The sequence below is a fragment of the Gymnoscopelus microlampas genome, assembly GCF_963454915.1.
Source record: "Gymnoscopelus microlampas genome assembly, chromosome: 6".
Lineage (NCBI taxonomy): Eukaryota > Metazoa > Chordata > Actinopteri > Myctophiformes > Myctophidae > Gymnoscopelus > Gymnoscopelus microlampas.
The window spans coordinates 53955730-53978685 of record NC_139943.1 but is presented as its reverse complement, the minus strand read 5'-3'; the positions used below and the strand labels follow the sequence as shown (position 1 = coordinate 53978685).

The window sequence follows — 22956 nt, the reverse complement described above, 5'->3', positions numbered from 1 at the left end:
AACATTTGTAATTGTCAAATGTCACAACAACTGTCTTAATTTTTCTGAAAAAAGTGGTGCTCAAACTTTTTTTTTGTCAAGGACCACCCAAAATGATATGTATTTGGCCTCCGACCCCCATCTCAAAATATGTTGTTCCAGGGACCCCCACCAGAAGCAAAGATTTGAGTTTAAAATCTTGTTTCAAAAAAATATATGTATTCAAAGATTTGCACAAATGTTAAAGATTTAAAAAAGAAAAAATAGCAGATCCAGTGCCGCGCTACGAGCTTGTATATCTGCTATTTTTTTTTTTTTTTAAAGATTTTTTTTGGGGCTTTTTATAGCTTTATTTGGAGAGGGACAGTGAAAGTAGGCTGACAGGAAACGGGGAGAGATATGGGGGAAGACACGCAGCAAAGGTCGTCGGGAACGGGACGCGAACCCGCGACACACTGTCAGTTAAGGGATTTCAACCGAGGGTGCCTGGACCGCGACGCCACGGCCCAGGCCTATCTGCTATTTTTTAATAGCCACAGTATAAAAATAATGGTTATAGGCTAAAATCTAAAATGACACAGATGCGTTCCCGGTTTGAATGGGCTAAGCTGCTATCTGGCAATGCTGTATGACATCAAGCCGATTTGCAAAGGGCCTTGGTGGAATTAGAGAAACAAAAAGAGCGGCAAACCAACGGCAGTGTTGAACACACTGGCTTATGGTAATAGAGAGCCTGTCTGTTTGGGTGGCTCATTATGAGAGATGCAGGACAGCTTGTCTTTTTTTTGTTTGTTACATGACATTGTTGTTTTACCTGTACCTTCCTGTAAAAAAAAAAGATGCCTACTGCCTAGAGCAGTGGTTCTCAAACTTTTTCGTACTAAGGACGCCCAAATTGATATGTATTTGGCCGCGGACCCCCGTCAGAAAATGTTTTGTGCCAGGGACCCCCACAGAAGACAAGATTTGCGTTTAAAAAATGCATTTTCATGATTTTCTCTTCAAAAATAGCAGATAGCTTGGAGTTCTTCACCCGTTTTCAACCATATGTTCATATTATTGGTCCTTATTCTTGTTCATTATAAGATGGCACAATGTCCATCAACTCACTTTTGTCTCTTTTGTGGGATATGGACAGTTCAGAAACCTGCCTATGCCCTATATCAGTAGGCAGAGATCTCTGATCGTCTGGCCGTGCAGCATGCGTAGAATGAAAACATGTTCTACCAAAAGGCAAACATGATTTAACGCTCAATTAATCTAATAGGCTTTGGGGTTGTGTTTAGTTGGCTTGCTGTGATGTATAACATGATGTAAACGGGTCTCGACAGGTCACACATTTAGCACACAAACAAATGCAAACAAAGTGGATTATTTTGCCAATGTTTAACTCTTTGACTGCCAGAAATAAAACATAATAACATAACCGCTGCCAGCGATTTTCGAGTGTTTTTACTAACCTTTGAGAAATCATAGAATATTTATCTCCGGTACGATTTATCTCCTGATCGGTTTAAAACATTGGTTCTCAAAGTGGGGTCCGGGGACCCCCAGGGGTACTTGAGGGGGTTCCAGGGGGTCCCCTGCTAAATGATGGACAGGGACCAAATGGACCCTTATGGGTCTGTAACTCTGAGAGTGTACAAATGGAACCAAATGGACCCTAACGGGTCCATTTGGTTCCATTTGTACACTCTCAGAGTTAAATTAACATTGATTTTACAATATGAATTGGGGTCCCAGAGACATACATGCCATTAAATGGGGGTCTGTAGCCCTAATGCATGTCAAACTGGGGGTCTTTGAAATTTAAAATGGTTGAAAATCACTGCTAGAGAGCCGTAAAAATCTTCTATTATGGGGGTCCCTGGCTTATCTTTTCAAATGGGGGTCCGCGGGCTAATAAATGTCTATTTGGGGGTCCTTGGCACGAAAAAGTTTGAGAACCACTGGTTTAAAAGACGTATCCGAGTCTCGTAGAATGGGGGGGGGGGGTTCCAGTGGCTAACGGCCTGCATATAATCTGCAAGATGGGCCGATATCTAACCTTCCAGCGCGTTTCTTCCAGCAGTCGCTCTACGTTTATGGAACCCACTCTGTGCTCGGTAATAATGTTTTCAAAGTGAGTGTCAAGTTGCCCTATCGTGTCATCGGTGGAGCGTGACTTTGTGAATTAAGCCTCGACGTGTGCTGTCCCTTGAGACGCCCGCCTCAAAGGACGCTCGCTGTGTGAGAACCTCTTCCCCTGCGTGCAGACGATAAGGAACAGCTAGTCCACCGGGTGAACGCATGGGACCTTAATGCCTGTCTGCTCCTCCAGTCCCTCGCCTCCACTTCTCTCTGGGCTGTGTGCGTGCGCGTGTGCGTGTGTGACTACTTGTTAGGACCAAATGTCCCCATAGTATAGCAGAAATTTAGAAGATGAAAAAAATAACCTTGTTTTTAACCCATTGAGACCTGAAGCCGATTCTACATGTCTCCTAAATCCCAACAGTTTTCCGAAAAAACGTATGTTTCTATATCAGTGGTGCTCAATCATTTTCATGTCAAGGACCCCCAAAATTATATGTATTTGGCCGCGGACCCCCATCAAAATAATTTGTTCCAGGGACCCCCAGAAGCAAAGATTTGAGTTAAAAATGTTCGCTTTAAGAATATATATATTCAAAGATCTGCACACATTTTCACGATTTTTCAAAAATAGCAGATATACAAGCTCGTAGCGCGGCACTCGGTGCCGCGCTATGAGCTTGTATATCTGCTATTTTTGAATATCCCAAAGTGTAAAATAATGCTTTTTTAGCTCAAATCTAAAAATGACACAGTTCCAGGTCTTAATGGGTTAAAACAACTCAACACTGCCTCATCAAAGTTGGTATAGTGACTTTATACATTGTCAGATACTTGCAAGTGTCCTTATATCATCATCACTTTACCCAAATCCAGCTCAAGTGGAGTTAAGGCAGGTACTACACACTGCAGGACCTTAAAGTGGTCGGAGGGTCATCTGATCGTTAAGCATTACACACTGCAGGAGTTTATTTCTTGAAATCGGCTGTCATATATCGTTGTGTTTTTCACACTATAGATTGATCCCCGACCAGGGATTACACACTGTAGGATAGTTCACTAGGATGGTATATCCAGAGTCAGACCCAATACTGTACATACATTTGTGTTTATTCCAATTCATTTTAAACGACGTATCCCGTGATATGCCTCTCCCCCTCTCCCTCCCTCTCTCTCTCTCTCTCTCTCTCTCTCTCTCTCTCTGAAGCAGTCAGTGACAGAGTTGCCATGTCCGCTTATTATAAGCGACTTTGGGATTGTTTTTCTGTAAAGTTGCTTGAAAGTGTAGTTGATTTTTTGGCCTTGTTTCCTAATGTTGTTTGAACCAGGGGCGCAGACCTCCCCCTTCTGAAAATATGTTTTGTGCCATAGACCCCCATACAAGATCTGTGTGGATTTGGAAAATATTCCACAACCCCCCCCCCCCCCCCCCAGACCCCAGAGCTGATTATCTAACAGGGTAGTTATCTGAAAACGGTCGGAAAGCCATCGCAGAGCGGATGATCGTGGCCAGATCGTATCGCGGAGCCTTTCACACACAGCGAGCATTAGCTCGCCGATCAAAGGCCGATCTGCGTCAGATCGGGAGGTTTTGTCGGCGACAGCAATATCGGACCTAATATCCTGCAGTGTGTACCTTCCCTAAGAAGGTTTTTGACCATTAATGTAGAGATAGTTGTTTTGTCCATCACTGATTAGAATAATAAAGAAGTCAGACGAAAAACTAAAACGTAGTTGGGGTTAGGTGGTTTGAACGGCAGGATCCAATGGAGTTAGGAGGTTTAGTCAGAGTCGCTTTTTAATACTTTTAAGTTTTTATTGGTTCAATATTTGTAACACATAGACGTAAAGGGTTTTCAATAGAACTGATTTATTCAAGAAAATACAAAAGTTACAAAACGGAGATGGTTGGTTTGCGGCCAACAGCGACGATATCCTCAAAAGTATAGTAATACGTGTGTGTGTGTGTGTGTGTGTGTGTAGGGGTGCGAGGGGACAACCCAAGGAGAAGTGTCTGTGTCCCTGAGGCCAGGGTCTGTCAGCCAGCCACTTATTTAGTCATGCCCTCTCTCAGCTCTGCCTGACTCAGAAAGGGGAGATGGTGACATGGAGCTTTTAAATTGGGTTCTGTTAGAGGAAGCGACCACCACGCTCCCAATACATAACTGTCGGCGTTGCCAGATTTTGCGAGAGAAACAAGCAAACCTTAAAAACATTTTAGATACACATTTTGTATGGGGGGGGTCCCTGGCACAAAATATTTTCAGATTGGAGTCTGCGGACAAATGCTTATTCATTTGAGGGGGTCCTTGACATGGAAATGTTTGAGAACCACTGGTTTAAACAACATTAGGAAGCAAAGCCCAAAATAAGCAACTACTAACACTTTAGAAACAAGCCCCAAAAAAACCCCCACAACAACCCGCAAAACTACCAATATTTACAACCAACTTTTACAGAAAAAAAACAAGCCCAAAGTCGCTTATAATAAGCAGGCATGGCAACACTGATAACTATGCTCTGCACACAGTTAGTTGCACCCCAGTTACATAATAATACCAGCCCCCCTCCCCCTCCTCCCTCACGCCCACTGGTAACCTGCTGTATATGTCTGACCTGGACCGGAAAAACACACCTTTAACCCATTAAGACCGGGAAAGTATCTGTCATTTTAAGATTTCTTTGGCTATTCAAAAATAGCAGATCTACAAGCTCATAGTTGTAGATATGCTGTTTTTTTTTTAAATTTAATCTTGACATTTCTAGCAAATATTTGAATATATTTATTTTTGAAAGCAAAAATCTGTGCTTCTGGGGGCTTAAAGGGGCTACAACATGAATTTCATTTTTTTTTAGGTTTTTAGTATTTTTTGGGCTCCCCAGTGTCTCTTGTACCCAAAAAAATATTTTTTTTTAACATTCAGTCATTCATGCTCATTTCATGGATTTCCTGAATGGGCGTGTCTGAACAGGCCATTTCAGAATGGCTGTGCAAGTGATGTCACTTGCACTGATTTTGCATTGACGATGGCCAGACAGAATTGCTCAGTAGCTCCCCCCTGCCCAATAGGACGTTTTGGTATTGCAGCTGAAAAAGCTTGGAATGACAGACAGTCAGATTGTGAGAAAAAATATCTGGATGTTTTTTAGGCTTACAACCTGTTTAAAACGTATTAGGGGGCAATATTTATATATAATATATATTTTTTAAATTCATGGTGTAGCCCCTTTAAACATATTTAAGATGGAGGTCCGCGCCCACATACATATCATTTTGGGGGTCCTTGACATGAAAAACATTTAAGAACCACTGATATTATAGCAACATGTTTTTGGGCCGTGTAACCGGCCCTATATGTGAGGTTTGGACATTGACATTTGCTGCACTGTTATTGGTCACCATTGTACCCCCCTAACCCTGCACCGTGATTGGCCACCATTGTACACCCCTAACCCCTACACAGTCAATGCAAATCTATATTTTCTTTAAGTGAGCTTCCATCACTGTGATGACCACTAGCTGCCACTACTGTGATTGGCTGACTCTATTGGCTGACTCTATTCAGGACTGTGATTGGCTGGCGAAACACATGACACATGTGCATAGCCCTATAAATAGGACTATGCACTTAAAAAAAACACATTTATGTTCTTTTAAGTGAGTCATGGGTCTGTGATGACCACTGTGACCACACCGCCCACTTAACACTGGGTGTGATTTTTTTTTATTTTTTTTTTACATTTTTAGAATCCCCAGAAGCAAAGATTTGAGTACAAAAATTACACTTTAAGCAATATATATTCAAAGATTTATACACATTTTCACTATTTTTCCAAAAAACAGCAGATCTACAAGCTTATGAGCTTGTATATCTGCTATTTTTGAATAGCTAAAGAAATCTTAAAAATGACACAGATGCGTTCCCGGTCTTAACGGGTTAATGTAATGTGTCTGCACTTCTCTATCTGCTCCCCTCAGCCTGGCAGCTGGAAGGTTTGTGTTGTAGGAAATTAGGTTTTGATAAGACACAAGATAAAGTGCTATTATTGATCCTCCCCGGAGGGAGGGAGGGAGGGAGGGAGGGAGGGTTCAGTTCAGGTGGAATGGCAGCAAACAGCAGCGACAATGAAGCTCCAGGACTATAGGGCTGGAATCCTTAAAGGATTTGAACGATTACGGTTCCTTAACAATAGGCTCTATGCACAGCAGCCATATTGGAAAGAAATTGGGCCTCTTCTTACTTCCTTCACAGGTGTTACCAATGATACTAATGAAGGCTCTGTTCCGTTCTCGTCAGGGTGTTGATAGCGTGCATGTTGGCTCACTAGAAACACTCCATTTTGGTTCCCAAATGGCCCCTTATGGTGGGTGTGTAACTCTGAGAGTTATGGGGGTTCTTGAAAATAAGACAACCACTATGCCACACTAAATGCAACAGAGCCTTAATTAGTATTATTGGTAACACCTGTGAAGGAAGTAAGGAAGGGGCCCAATTCATTGCCAATATGGCTGCTGTGCATGGAGCCTATTCCTCATTGACTGCCAGAGTTAAAACGTCGTCTAATCGCTGCCCTTGCCAGCGATTCAGAGCTTTTTTTACTAACCTTTGAAAAATCCTAGAATATTTTTCTTCACAAAGATCCACCCGCCGATCACTGTAAAAGACGTTGCCGAGTCTCATAGAATCGGAGAAAAGAATGTGTGCCGCCACGATAATCCAGTCCATAGTTGTGGGCAGTTGTACGTGGGTTGTTTTCCCCAAAAAGCAGCAGAAAGCAGGGAAAATGTACTTTTATAAATCCTTTAAAAGGGATTGTAGGCGAGTTCAGACATAATCAAAGAAAAAAACTGTTGTCAAACACCGCCCCTCCAGCAGTTCGTTTCCCCGACCACCAGGGGGTGACACAGGGGGGGACATCTAAATGAGCCATGCCCAAAATAGGTTGCCTTATGCGGATACAATTCGCGGAACTGCCCGCCCCTACGGTTCTCTGAATTTTTATTTTTAAATAGGCTCTTTCATGATAAATTGACCACATATATGAAGTTAAACAACTAAATTCTATCCGCACTCTATCTTAAAAGTAAATTCTGTGCCTCAAAAACGAAGTTTGAGAGCGTTTTAAAACCGAAAGTAAAAAGGCGTATAACAAGGGAACGGAAGGTCGCAATGACATTTTTTGTTGTTGTTGCGGAAGCACAGTGAAACCCTCCGTGATTAGCAACCATCAGGGGATCCATCATACTGGAGATAAATATCCTGTGACTACTTGAGAAGTAAGAAAATCGAAAAATCGCTGGCAGTGTGGGCCTTGTTTAGTAGTATATACTCTGGCAGTTAAAGAGTTAACCAAAGAGCTAGCTTTCCTCTCCAGCTTGTTGTTCAGTTTGTTGGCATCCCTTGTGTTGATGTTTAATACATAGTCTAACTTAATCCTTTGAGACCGGGAACGCATCTGTGCCATTTTAAGAATTCTTTGGCTATTCGAAGATAGCAGATCTACAAAGCTCATAGCGCGGCACCGAGTGAGTTGAATTTATATATACATATGTTTTAAAGCAAACATTTTTTAACTCTGATCTGTGCTTCTGGGGGTCCCTGGAACAACATATTTGGAGATGGGGGTCCGCGGCCAAATACATGTCATTTTGGGGGTCCTTGACTTGGAAAAGTTTGAGCAGCACTGATTATAGCAACATAAGTCTTTTAAAAAAACTGTTAGGATTTAGAAGACATTTTGTAGAATCCCCAGAAGCAAAAAAATTGAGTTACAAATGTTCACTTTAAAAAATATATATATTCAAAGATTTGCACACATTTTCACGATCTTGCAAAAAATAGCAGATCTACAAGCTCATAGCGCGGCACTTGGTGCCGCGCTATGAGCTTGTAGATCTGTTATTTTTGAATAGTCAAAGTATAAGATAATGGTTAAAGTGGTTCAAATCTAGCATGACCGATGCTTTCCCGGTCTTAATGGGTTAATATGCGGGGGTAAATTTCTGGCTGCTCTGAGGGGACAGACGTGAGAAGGTTGTCTGTTCTTTGTCCTGCCAAGCATGTCCTCCCCAGGCATGAGGATGGCATTTGAAATTGAAATTCCCCATCCACTTGAACTATTTTACAAACCAAATAGTATTTATACGGTAGAGTATAAATACTAATGTCTTTTACCTGCCATAGAGGCTGATTGATGAGTACTGAGTAGACATAAAATACCCCATTCTGATTGCAGGAGGGAGAAATATCTGCTATGATAATTATTATTTTTATTATATATGTACTTGCTGCTTGCCTGTCATTGTCAGGAAGTAGACATATACTGGTATTAGCTACCGATATGAAGGCATAGACCCAAAATGCGTCCGTCGATTCACTCGATTGCCTTGTTGTTGATGTCTGTTTACTGTCAAGTAAAATAGAAGAAGTACCTGGGGGGCACATCGTGAGTGCTGGCCTCATTTTTTTTTTATCACTGGATTTCTAGAGCCGTGCAAGTTTGTCTTATATTATGTTTGACTGTTCGCGTTCCTTCTAGTTCTACTGTTAGCCCTGCAATGGGATTATAGTACATTTGTGCTTCAGCTAATCAGTTATATTTTAGGCAGATTTAGGAGAACTCATGACTTACGAACACTTCAGAACAGATATAAACCTGATTTATACTTCTTTGTACAGCCATGGCGCTCCAAAAGCGTATACTGTAAGTTAAGCATGACAAGTCGTTATCCTACAGTGCTGTGACATAACCCTAGTTATAGCATACCATATATTTTCTCTACTTCACTTACAGTATGGCATTGATCTGCATATCTGACAAGAGGCATGCTATATTAACTAGCCAAATTCAGCAGGCCAGGGTGGCTGAAACTTTCTCTCCCAGGCAGTCACTCTCCCTCCAATCTGGCAACCCATCCCTCAAATCTTCCAAGTGACTTTCTTTTCTTTGCAACCAGTTTTTTTTTGCCCTGTGTTTGGCCGTTTCCTGCTGGCATTAAAACGTGTCTGAAGAAGAGCAGTGTGCTCGAAAAGTCGCTCAGCCCACTTAGGTGGTACCTAAAATAAACATGTAAAAAGGGAGCTACAGTGTTCAAACTTTTATTTTGTCTTTAAGGGTTTAAAACGTTTGACCACAAAGATGAAAGGATGAAAGAAACGCCACGCTGTGATTGTGCTGCTCCAACTGCTCTGAGAGAGCACTTGGAGCTGTGTTTTAGCATTAATTAACAAGAACATTTCTCAGAAATCTTTACAAAACACCAGAACAACAGGAAAACAATGTGAATTTGGGTGTTAAACTGTTAATGTTTCTTTTATTATATTTTTTTAAGGGATTGTCCCGAGCTGGCAAGTGGAAAGGCCTGCGGGCCATTTATAATGTCGATCCCTGCAAAGTATATTAAAGGGTCTACACCATGAATTTAAAAAATAATAATAATATTTAATATCATATTGTTTATGTCCCTCAAACGTTTTTCAAAAGGTTTGAGCTTAAATCAAGCCTCAGATATACTCATTCCAACTAACTTCTCTCTGGCTTATAAAGCACTTTCACCTGCAATACCACATTGTCCTGTTTGGCACGGGGCGCTGTTGAGCCAGATTGTATGCATGTTATCTCCTGGTTCTGTGTGGAAAAAGTAAAAAAAATAAAATAAAAAAAAATAAGAAAAAAAAATCTTTTTTTAAAAGATTTTTTTTTGTTTTTTTTTTTGGTTAGAACTGAAAAACGGGAGGAATTGTTCCCTGACGTGACGTAGGCAGGGGGAACAAATCTGACGGACTGTTTTCAGACCAATTTACATAAAAGACACAGATAGCCTATGAAAGCCTGCATGCTCGAAGTCGGGTATTTTTTGGAACAGAAGAGAGGTGGAGGAGACCAAAAACACACAAAAATGAAGAAAAAGATAAAATTCATGGTGTAGACCCTTTAACATTACTGATGACCATATATATGCCACAACTTACCATGGTTGGTTTGATTTTACAGGAAGCCTTTGTCTTCCACTAATTTCAGCATGGTATGGAAATAAAATTGACTGTGAAACGTATAGGTCTAAACCGCACAAGGATTTTCTTTTGCCAACATTGACTCGGTTGGTCAAATAACATTGTAATGACTTTGGGAAAAATGTAAATCCCAAATAAAAAAATACAGCCATTGATGAGGAAATGTTTATGTACGATATATGGCCAAAGCTGTGAATAGACAGTATGGTGGTGATGGTTAACACATTTATTACAGTGAAGAATGTTGGGTCATTGAGCATAGCAAGAAGGCACTAGTGCCTAGTAGTGCAGTAAATACATAGTAATCTAAACTTGAATGCTGCAGATACATATACAGCATAACAGCAATGATTTAAAAAACATGTCTGATGTAACAACCAGGAGAACAGTAGAATTCCACATCAAACCAAAGATCAGTAGAAAATATTGTCTCTATTGTCAAGATCTGTCTATATCAAGGGTTCTTGCATTTTTCAGGCCGTGAACCCCCAAAATAATCACATTTGAACCGGGGACCCCCCACCCCGACAAGCACTTGGAATTGTAGCAGTTGAGGTATTTCATTTGACTCGGTTCCACAGATAAATGCTGTGAAAATAGACAAACTATTGTCACAGCATTGCTGTGAAAATAGCAATGCTATGGCCGCTGTGAGCTTGGCTATTTTCACAATGTTTGCCTCTTTCTTTGGTAATATTTGGCCAATGTTTGACCAGTTTGTATAGGATAGTTTGTTGGTTACTTTTGACATAGTAATGGTCATATTATTCTCTTTTTTTCATTTTAGAGGTATAAAAAATATCTTAAAAGTCCTTAAATTGTCACTTTAGAAATGTGCAGATAACCCTGTATACACGTATACTGTTGGTATACTGTATAATGTTGGTTTATTTACTGTTGAGTGAGAAAACAATGTTGCACATTAAGCTAATCATCTTACCCCCTCCCAAAAAAAAACAACAACAACAAAAAACACTGCTCTAATTTATGCCTTTGGCTTCTCCCCGTTAGTTTAAATTTGAGGGACAATGTTTTAGTTTTTCTCTCTCTGTTGGGATGTGTTTTACGGGTGACTAAGTGTCTGGTTGAATGGTTGAGTGACTAGCTCATCTGCCTCCTAGGCTGTTCCTTCCTTAGTCAAGCCGTCACCCGGCCGTACAAGGTAGCATTTAGAGGGACCCTGCAGTTATATCTTTACTTGAAATCAAACAGACAAGCACTGACAGGGAAGCAATATGCCACCTGCCAGCAATGTGTCCAACAGAACTCCCTCTCTTTTCCAGTGTTGCCACATTTTGCCAGAGAAATAAGAAAACAAGCCCAAAAGAAGCTTCTAGGCCACATGAGCACTGCAAACCTATATACGCATCAGAGTTGTGAGCTTGTAGATCTGCTATTTTCAAAACAATATTGGGAAAACAGTGAATAATTGGTAATATTTTTAAAATATTTAAACAACACAAATCTGGTACGGGGGTCCCTGGCACAACATGTTTTCAGATGGGATTACGCGGACAAATACATATTAACTTAGGGGGTCCTTGACGTGAAAATGTTTGAGAGCCACTGGTTTAATCAACATTAGGAAGCACGCCTAAATAAGCAGCGCTACACTTTAGAAACAAGCCCAAAAAAACGCAACCCGCGACTACCAATATTTACAAGCGACTTTACAGAAAAAACAAGCCCAAAGTCGCTTATAATAAGCCGACAAAGGACATGGCAACACTGCTCTCTTCACAGACTCATGAGTTTTTTCCACAGTGCACCTCAAAGGATTTTGTCCCGCCTCCGGTATAGGCTCTATGCACAGCAGCCATATTGGACAGAAATTGGGCCCCTTCCCTGCTTCCTTCACAGGTGTTACCAATGACACTAATGAAGGCTCTGTTCCATTTAGTGTAGCACAGTGGTTCTCAAACTTTTTAATTTCAAGGACCCCCATAACTCTGAGAGTGTACAAATGGAACCAAATGGACCCTCCCGGGTCCATTTGGTTCCATTTGTACACTCTCAGAGTTACACCCTCTCAGGGAACCATGAGGGTCCCTGGACCACACTTTGAGACCCACTAGTATTTCTAGTGAGCCAACATGCACAATATCAGCACCCTGACTCTGTTTGACCAGAATGGAACAGAGCCTTCATTAGTATCATTGGTAACACCTGTGGAGGAAGTCAGAAGAGGCCCAATTTTTCTCCAAAATGGCTGCTGTGCATAGAGCCTATTGCTAGGGCTGTCACGATTATGACATTTTACTTAGTTGACAATGAATTGTGCGATCGTTGAACATTGGAACATTCGGGGCGGAAAAGTTGCACAGGGCAGATATGACACAAGATTTTTTTTCAACATGGAAATGATTGTGACGATTATTTAAAAAACTATTGCGATAATCTTAAATAATTGCGATTATGTAACGATTGTGACAGTCCTACTGGATTTGTCTCGTATTGTGGTGGATAACTAACTAACGAGTCATCTCCGTGTGCTTTTATTTTTGGTTATTGATTTCTCACAGTTATTCTCCGATGTCCATCCGTGTGGTCGCGGATGGGGGGGCCAGCGGTCCCGGGAACCAGCAGGTCCCCCCACACCTGACAAGGATCCCCATCCAGCACGTCAGCGTCACTGCAGACTTGTCAGACAAAATGGTGAAGGTATGTTTTCAGATTTATAAAAAAATACATTTATCTCGGATCTCTTTTCCCTGATTGCGTTTTTTGGTGAAAACGAGCTATATTCAACTGCCGATAACTACAGAACGGACGACCGCGGTTACAATGTTTATTTTTCCGGGCGTAAAGAAGTGAGACTCGTCTTTCCACAGAGACATCTTTTTTTTTACATCCGCGTTAGGGATGTTAACAATTAATCGATTTTCGATTAACTACCGTTAATCAAACAATTAACAATTAATTGAAAAAAATAAAAATAAAAAAAAAATAAAAAATAATGTTCAGAACCCAAGATATGATGATTTGAAGATTTTCTGCTCCATTCACTTCTTGTTTAACTTACTGAAAAAGGCTGTATCTCGGCTCCTAGCACTTTTTTAGGATTTTTTTTTTTAATCTGAAATTAAGATTCTCAGATTTAAAAAAAAAAGCCGCTTATCAGTTAACCGGTTAATCGGTCGATAAGGTTATCAATTATCAATTAATGAATTTGATCGATAATTTGCGTCCCTAATCCGCGTAGATTTTTAAAAACACATTTTAGTTCAACATTTTCACATTTTGTAAATAATGAACCTTGTGTTTTTTTTCTCCCATCGCTCCACCAGGGAAAGGTGGTCCTTAAGGGCCCGCTGGTGTCCCTAGGAGACGGTGATTTTATCCTGAAGACGGTGATTCAAGGTATTGTAATAAGATGCATGTGAACATGGAACAGTAGAGCATGCATATCGTCTCTGTCGGGTGGACACGTCATATGTCCAAAACGGTTACTTTCCAGGATTCAAATTCAAAAGTATGCAAGCTCGAAACGCAGCGCAAAGCAACAAGTTTTGAGCTTTTGATGCTTTTGTGTGACAATGTGGTATGAAGTAGGGAGTTAATTTATGAACAAACACAAAAAGTTACAACATGGAGATAAGAGGTTTCTGCCCGACAGCAGCAATATGATGCATGTGAAGATGAAAAGTAGAGCATGCATGTCCCACAAGGACATGACGTGATGCATGCATCTGCTCACTGCATTGCATGATCATACTTTTCACCAGCAGTATTTCCCCCCATCTCAAAATATTTTGTTCCAGGGACCCCCAGAAGCAAAGATTTGAGTTAAATATGTTGGCTTAACCCACTAAGACCTGCTGAGGCCGTTTCTACAAATGCCTTCGTAGTTCTCACACTTTCGAGATTTTTCAAAAAATAGCAGATGTACAAGCTCCCAACGCAGCACAAAGTGACGTGCTGTGAGCTTGTACATCTTCTATGTTTTAATAGCCAACGCAAAAAGCTAAAATGACAGATGTTTTCCCGGTTTTAATGGGTTATATTTGTATATATATAATATATTCAAAGATTTGCACACATTTTCCTGATTTAAAAAAAAAATAGCAGATCTACAAGCTCATAGCACAGTGCCAAGTGAGGCGCCATGAGCTTGCATATCTGCTATTTTTGAATATCCAAAGAATACAATAATGGTTAAAGTGGATAAAATGATTGTGATGCTCTATTAACTACATTTTCTGGGGAACCCCTGGAATGATATTTCACTTCCAAACATGTTTGGGGTCATTTTAAAGTCTACTCAGGCGTTTTTTGTTTCACCCCGGACAGTTTTTAAGTTGTTGATTCAGTAGTTATTTAGATATTTGATATTCATTTTATCAGACACGCCTTTCCTATACAAACCCATTGTAACTTCAAACTCCATTTTGACTATGATGGATTCATCGAAAACACACGTCCTTGGTTCTGGTGACTGATATTGTCCTTTTTAATGTATTTTATTTAAATTTGAATTCATTATTTTCCGTTTTCCCCAAAAAATATAAAAGGGGAAGGGGTTGGTCCACAGGCCAATTATGGCAGTGGGGCTCGAATCTTGGCAAACTTTGGATCCATGGCGCTCGGGTGGCGCAGTGCCAAAGTGCCTGCGCACCACAGCGGCGGTTGTGGGTTCGAATCCACTGCGGACCGTGGCGCATCCGGCTTTTTTCTAGCGTCTACACAAACAACCCCCCCGTGTTGGGGGGGAGGGAAGCCGGGCGGGGAGGATGTACCGGTAATCCCAGCGTGATCTAATATGAGAGAGACGCCACTAGCGTCGACTCCCACTGTAAGAATGCAATGCGGAAATGCTCTGTCTACCTCAATGACATAGTTCCAATGTTTGGAACTGTAGCCCATAGCGGCCCGCTTTGCGGCGAGATCGAAGTGTGTCATAACTCTCTCTCTATAGACGGGTTTCCTGTTAGTAAACATGAGAGGATATGACCGCGCAGAGGAGGGGTAAGCCTATAGAGGGCGCCATTACCCGCAGCAGCTCTGGTCAAATGTCCATTCATAAAAGAAATGATCTTCACCGGGTTTAATGAAAGTAGATTAAATTATGCAGTTTGTAATACCTTGTTTACTCAATAAAAATGATTTGTCGGAAGTTGGATCTGTTTGTATATAATAGCAGCATTATGCCTATTATGCCTATAATAGCAGAATTATGGCTATCTAACTCCCGAACACAACAACAGAGTGAACGGCGCTTCCAGTTCGTTTCCCCCGAGCATGCGCAGATTGCGCATTCTGCTCTGTGATGACGTCGCGCGGAAATCCGTCTATGGGTCTGGGGGGCGGAGCCTGTCAGCAGGGAGTGTTAGGCGGGAGGAGTAGGACGAAGGCTCTACGTCCTCCCGGTGGGGGCTCCTCACTGGTAGGTCAGTCGGTAGGATACGAGAGCAGTGACAACACACAGATATGTGTGTGTGTGGAGAGGAATCAATTGGCATAACGACGAAATTGGGGAGAAAAAGCGGGTAAAAAGCAAAAAAACGAAACAAAAAACAAACTTTGGATTGCTAGCTCACTTCACTTTCCCAGCCTGATCAGTGTTTATAAACGGCAAGCTGGGGAGAAGAGCTGGAGCTGCCTGGTGTTGTCTGCTCTGTGTCCGACTTGCCATGATTGTCTCAGCACCAGCCGTTCAGCTGGAATGACTTTCAGATGGGATTGTGCCACGAAGAGGGCAGAGAGAGAGATGTCCTTTTGTTGTCTCATCCTTGATCCTTGGCACACTTATCTCTTTGCGACATGATTAAAATGTACGCAGTACGCAAGCCTTTTATTCTGGAGAGAGGTGCATCCTTGTTTGACTTATGTAAATGCATTAGATTACTGGAGTTGCTTATTTACTGCTTTTAAGCGCGAAAACAGCCTTCTCCCAAGGACGCAGATCTCATTACAACCTAGGGGGGGAGGGGACGACGACAACAAACACGGACTTTTCTCAAGTGTTTTTTTTTTGGGGAGGTGGGGGAGGACATTGTAATATCACCCATCTTGAGGTTGTACTAGGATTTTAAACTGCCAGCCAGGATGAATCCAATGATTAGCTACAGTTTGTCAAGACATTTGAGCGATTCGCAACCTGTGGGCCGAAGCCCACTGGTGGGCCGTAAAGGTATTGCAAGTGGACCCCCAAATAGTTTACAAAACACTAATATTTTATTGATTATATTATAACATTAATATAAAAACAAAACATTTAAAAACTATAACCTAGAAAGAAAAACTTCATGGTATGTTTTCTTTAACACCTTGGAAAAAAAAGTTTTCATTGGGATGAATAGCAATAGCTGGAACCCAATCGATTGATCATTAAAATAAACGTGTTCTGAAAATTCATTCGGCCCACCCATCTGACACCCATCTGTTAACTCTTTGCCTGCCACTGACGAGATTTCTCATCAGATTCCGCCAAGGCGTAGTCTGCCATTGACGAGTTTGACGAGATTTCGTGTTTTCAGTGGTTTTCCACCAGCCGGCGCTGTTCGCTAACCTATGAATGATGCCTTGCCTGACAGAAAAAGATAGACCCGGAAATTATGTTTAAAAAAAAAAAATGCTTGTTTACTTCCTGTTTATTCGTTGTGGAAAAATGTCTTTGTCTCTGTTTCTGTTGCTTTTTGGCAAAAAAAGGCGTCAACTATGGATCGGATTACCGTGACCGGAATGTTTTTTTTCCCTGTGACACTCTTACAACAAAGTAGAGAATGAATGTAGTTGATTTTTAATTTAAAAAAAGGTTTCTGTCCAACATCAACGATATACATATTAAAGTTGTCGGGCAGAAACCTCTTATCTCCATATTTTAACTTTTTGTGTTTTTTCGTAAATTAACACTCGACTTGATCATACAGTGTCACAGAAAAGTATCAAAAAGTAGCAGATCTACAAGCTCGAAACAGCTTGTTAGAACTGCTACTTTTGCTGTTTTTTAGGGTTTGGATTTGAGTTGGATTTGAATCCTGAAAAGTAACAGTAAGTTTTGGACACATGAGGTTTCCACCCGACAGACACAATATAGTGATATGTATAATATTGATAATTTAAATGTATATTTTTCTTCCTCTCACTTCAGAAGATGACTCGGGTCAGGATCTGCTTCCAGAGCAGATCTCCATCAACACCATCGTGCTTGGTGCCCTGGCCAAGGACTTCTCTGCGTCTGTCAATCAAGGGGTAATTTCCTATATCCATATCAAACATCACATTGACAAATTATTCATTCATATTGATGCATTTAGCAGCATCTTGTTAGTTTGTATTTTTCGTTCTTGCTGTCATGCTTGGGGGGGGGGGGGAGAAAACCTGGAAAATCACCTGTAGAAGCGTGTTGTGACTCTGCACACATCTAATATCTTACAGACCGTCAAAGATATGTTGTGGTGCCATAGATAGAAAACCCGTTCATTCTTCCCATAGAGATTTCGGAAAATATTTATATTAATTAGTTTAAGCCTGGAACCAAGGAGAATATCATTGTGTGTGTGTGCGATGCGCACGTGCGTCCTTAATTCACACATTCTCTTGTAAATGCAGATTATCCCTCATATCAGTGTGATTGACGTGAGAGATGATCAGAGGAGCCGAGTTTGTACCAGCATTGTTTAAATGTGGACCAAAGTATGGGTGGAGTTTCTCGGTGAAGGTGCAGCCAGTGAAAGAGTAGAGATGAACTCTGGCCTCTGCATCATAAAAGGAGACCAGTCCCTCCTCATAATCCACAAACACTCCCACTTTCTGGACCTCCTCTCTTACAGGGAGGAGGACACCACGGCCAGAACCAACAAGAACGTGGAACTTATTTCCATTCCTCAACCATATAGTCCAGTAACCTTTGTCCGTAGTGAGTATGATGTGTCCCTTCCTGTTGATGGACTCTCTGGCCACTCCTACATCCCAGTCAGTCCTCCCTCCAACCTGAACCTCATAGTAAAACCTTCCTGAAGAGAAGCTTTGTTTTCCTAAGACGCAGACACATCTAGAGAATCTCTCTATGTTGTCTGGGAGATTCTTCCTTATGTTTCCACAATGCACTTGTTTTCCATCATCAGACAGGATGAGACAGGGATGTGCTGTATCAGGGTCCAGAGTTACATCCACAGTGTATTGCCGAAAGCTCCTCAGCTCAGAATCACACGGTTTCTCCATCTCTTCACTTAGTTTGGTTTCTCTCTCTCAAGCTACTGCTCCTCACACTGTGTGGAACCGTCTTTTGAGTCGTCGAGCTGCATGGAATCTCACCTCATCAAATGTGACGTCAGGTTTATCCAAATATGGAGTTCCACACAGCTCCAGACCGGACTCCATGAAGTACCCTGGTCTGAATATACCCACAAACATGGACGCAGTGAGATGCCTTTTTTAGAAAATCTGACCAACATATCTTTATCTATCTATAAGTCACCAAATATCTGAGTGTCAGCCTGTCGGGGGCATAGGGGCGACCAGACCAGACGTTCTCAAATTTGGGGTGTGTGTCTCACTCTCTTAACACATTGCCTGCTAAGAACGCACACGCCCCCGGCCCTAGTAGAGTTAAATAGTCGCAAAGTATTTTCTACTGGCAATGAAGGCTTGAATGAGCTGAAATTGAAACAACACTTTGTGAGCTTGTAGATTCTCCAGAGTTCATAAGAGCCTGTGTGTGTGTGTGTGTGTGTGTGTGTGTGTGTGTGTGTGTGTGTGTGTGTGTGTGTGTGTGTGTGTGTGTGTGTGTGTGTGTGTGTGTGTGTGTGTGTGTGTGTGTGTGTGTGTGTGTGTGTGTGTGTGTGTGTGTGTGTGTGTGTGTGTGTGCGAGCGAGCGAGAGAAGCGGGGACAGAGCGCTCTGGCCACGTTCTAGGTGTTTAGACACATATCTCGTATTGTGTTTAAGCAAACTAAAGATGGTTGTGTTTTAAAGCAAACATTTCTTAACTCTGATCTGTGCTTCTGGGGGGGTCCCTGGAACAAACTTGTTTGGAGATGGGGGTCCGTGGCCAAATACATCTAATTCTGGGGGTCCTTGACATGGAAAAGTCGGAGCACCACTGATAGCAACATACTGTTAGGATTTAGAACATTTTTTTTTAGATAAGTATTTGACCCGCGAACCCCCATCTCAAAATATTTTGTTCCAGGGACCCCCCTCCCGAAGCAAAGCTTTGAGGCTAAACAATTCATTTTTTTTTGTTACTATTTAGGAAAACTAAATGAATTGTTAAGCCTAACAAGGTCCTTATTTTATGCGATTGACTCACATTCATTTAAATTGCTGTTTTGTGTCATATTGAGTACATCACACAGAACGCAATAAAGCAACGTCATTCATTTTTTGACAATTGATCGGTAAAAGCAGTGACCTGTATGGATGAGGCATCACCAAATTAATAATTTGAGGTGAAATAGTTGCAGACATTTTTTTTTTTTTTTTATCATTTATCCATCACACTCTTGGTCCGTATAAGGACCTTTAGACACAAGGATGCATTGTTTATGTATGTGTGTGTTTTTTTATGTTGGGGTATACAACTGAGCCCCCTCCCCACTGTTTGCCTTCATCTCACTGTTTTTATACCTCGTGGTCATCACATATCCACACTATCATTTGTCAAAGGGAGAAAAAAAAGAAGGCGAATCATATTTCAAAAGCATATAAGCACATCACAGGATAGTGTGTGTGTGTGTGTGTGTGTGTGTGTGTGTGTGTGTGTGTGTGTGTGTGTGTGTGTGTGTGTGTGTGTGTGTGTGTGTGTGTGTGTGTGTGTGTGTGTGTGTGTGTGTGTGTGTGTGTGTGTGTGTGTGTGTGTGTGTGTGTGTGTGTGTGTGTGTGTGTGTGTGTGTGCGTGCGTGCGTGCGTGCGTGCGTGCGCGCGCGCGCGCGCGTGCAGGGGGTAATCTCCAAAGAGATGCTTGGTTGAGTTAGCCAGCAGACAGATCACAGCTCAACTCAGCTCATTGTTTGCAAAAATAATCTCAACAATAAAAGCATGCAGTATGCCTCATGGGAGAGAGTCATCTGTGCAAGTCCTCCTTGACGAGCAATTAACAAGTGCATAAAATAGATCAGTGATTCAATATCAGCCTTTTGAATGTCAAGGACACCTACTAGTTTGATATGAATTACAGGGCTCCCACGGTCATGACATTCCTGGAAATATTTTAGAATTTGAAAAGGCCTGGAAAAGGTTTGGAATTAATCAAATGTTTTGGAAAATGTTTGGATATACATTGTTTTTGTCCAACATTACGTAATCTCTGAAGAACAGATTCCCAGCTGCGCTACTGCATGTGTCGGGAGGGACATTCAGAACGTGTGAACGTTGGCCTACAAGTGGGCGGGCCTTAGATCAGGAAGCAAGCCGCGCTTTACCCAATCAAATGTAGTCGGCGGACTTTACATCTGTGCGTTCGCTTTCTAATGCGTTCCCACTGGAAACAAATCCAAACTCATTCAACAATGGCATCCTCGGAGCCGACAACAGCACGGAAAGTTTGTAACTTGTTCTTCCATTATAGACAGTTATACACAAGTGGGCTTATAACCAAAACGATCCATGTTCCGTGGGAGAAATGTTGTTAGTGTTCCGTGGGAGAAATGTTGTTAGTGGGAATGAAAACATAGGAGCCCCAACCGGAAGAGTAGAGCTGAGGGCGGACCAAACGGGCCAACATCCTGTTATGAACATTCTTTTGGGCGGTCCCCCCAAAGTCAAATTCAAAGGAAAAAAAAAACAGGGGTTCAAAATGGGTTCCCAGATTGAACATTACGTGAAAGCTGTAACATGGTAAAATGTAGTGCTCGTTGCACGAGCTGTGTGACTGACGAAAATGATAGATCTGCAAGCTAACAACACGTTGCACCGTGATACGTTATTAGCTTGTAGATCTGTTCTTTTTATCACGTGACGTGACACCTTCATTCGAGTTTGTTTGCATTGATAGAACACTGGTGTAAAAGCCTCATTGTTGCATCGTATGATAGCCATAGGCCTGGGAATGGGGTAAATTAATACAGCATCACAATCATTGTAACCACTTTATCCATTTATACGTTGGCTATTCAGAAATAGCAGATCTACAAGCTTGCACGTCTGCTATTTTTGATCATTTAACCCATTAAGACCTGAGGCCGATTGTACAAAATCTCTTCTAAATCTTCTAAATTTTTGAAAAAAACGTAAGTTACTATGTCAGTGGTGCTCAAACTTTTTCATGTCAAGGACCCCCAAAATGATATGTATTTGGCCGCTGACCCCTATCTCAAAATATTTTGTTCCAGGGACCCCCAGAAGCAAAGATTTGAGTTAAAATGTTTGCTTTAAAACAGTATACTATATTCAATTTGCACACATTTTCACATTTAAAAAAAAAAAACAGATATACAAGCTCATAGCGCGGCACTGTGCCGCGCTATGAGCTCGTATATCTGCTATTTTTGGATAGCCAAAGTGTAAAATAATGCTTTTTAGCTCAAATCTAAAAAAATGACACAGGTCTTAATTAATGGGTTAAAAACAAATCATTGAAGTATTGGAAAATTATGAATAATTTAGCTTTACTTTTTAACACAAATCTTCTGGGGGTCCCTGTCACATGCAAAACACATTTTCAGATGGGTGTCTGCAAATACATATCAATTTGGGGGTCCTTCGCACACAAAAAAGTTTGATAACCACTGACTTCCAGTACTTACTGTTGTAGGTCAGGGTACTGTCGGGTAAAGTTGGTGCTCAGAAATAGATTCCACTCTCATGGGCACAAACTCCAAAATGTTTCCCTCCGTGTATTGTTGTCTCATCTGTCTTCATGTGGTCCTCAAGCCTTTCATGATGATGTGGCATCTTGTCAGCATCAGCAGCCTCCCTGTGCACTTTTCTTAACCCATTGAGACCTGAAGCCGATTCTACATGTCTCCTAAATCTCAACAGTATTCTGAAAAACGTATGTTTCTATATCAGTGGTGCTCAATCTTGTGTGTCAAGGACCCCCACAATTATATGTATTTGGCCACGGACCCCCATCAAAATATGTTGTTCCAGGGACCCCCCAGAAGCAAAGATTTGAGTTAAAAATGTTCGCTTTAAAAAAATATATATTCAAAGATTTGCACACTTTTTCACGATTTTTCAAAAATAGCAGATCTACAAGCTCGTAGCGCGGCACTCGGTGCCGCGCTACGAGCTTGCATATCTGCTATTTTTGAATAGCCCAAAGTGTAAAATAATGCTTTTTAGCTCGAAATCAAAAAATGCCACAGTTCCAGGTCTTAATGGGTTAAACAATGTTTTTGTTTCTCTCGAAACTCACTCAAACCAGCCTATGGAAACTTTGAAATTGTCTTCTCTTCCAGGCTCGCTGCCAATTCTTCTGCCTTTTCCCTCAGCAAAGGCACACTCAAAGGGGCAATATACGTGATCGGGCGTTATTATCAATCCACTTCACTTCACAAGGGCGGCTTTGACCATAGGTGCTTTCCCCCGTGTGCATTGGTTTTCTGTCTTCATCAGTAGACTGAGGAGGTTTCACCGCATCTCATTGTGCCACGCGGCACCACTTACCGTTAAGTAAGTATCATAGGTAAAGAAACAAAGTATCATAGATAAAGACACAACGTATCATAGGTAAAGAAACAAAGTAGCATAAGTAAAGAATTAAAGTATCATAGGTAAAGAAACAAAGTAGCATAAGTAAATAAATCAAGCATGATAGGTAAAGGAATCTTCTGTGACTTACTGGCAGTGTGCACAAGATGTTTGGCGCTAATCGGTCAGCAGCTTGCGAGATTAGCAGACAGACAGACAGACAGAGACAGACAGACAGACAGACAGACAGACAGACAGACAGACAAGACCCTTGTATGTACCCATGCCGTTAAAAAAAAAAAAAAAAAAAAAAAAAA

The 22956-nt window shown here is 41.4% G+C and overlaps 1 protein-coding gene across 5 annotated transcripts in view; it reads left to right on the top strand.

The window, feature by feature from the left end:
- pot1 (protection of telomeres 1 homolog) overlaps positions 1–22956 on the top strand; it is a 120863-nt gene that overhangs the window by 9321 nt on the left and 88586 nt on the right. For all 5 annotated transcript variants that reach the window (XM_084058855.1, XM_084058856.1, XM_084058854.1 and 2 more), the window contains 3 exons: positions 12587–12725; positions 13352–13424; positions 17155–17255. In XM_084058855.1, coding sequence (XP_083914981.1) covers positions 12597–12725; positions 13352–13424; positions 17155–17255 — 303 coding nt within the window. In that variant the 5' untranslated portion in view covers positions 12587–12596. The remainder of the gene's footprint in view (positions 1–12586; positions 12726–13351; positions 13425–17154; positions 17256–22956) is intronic.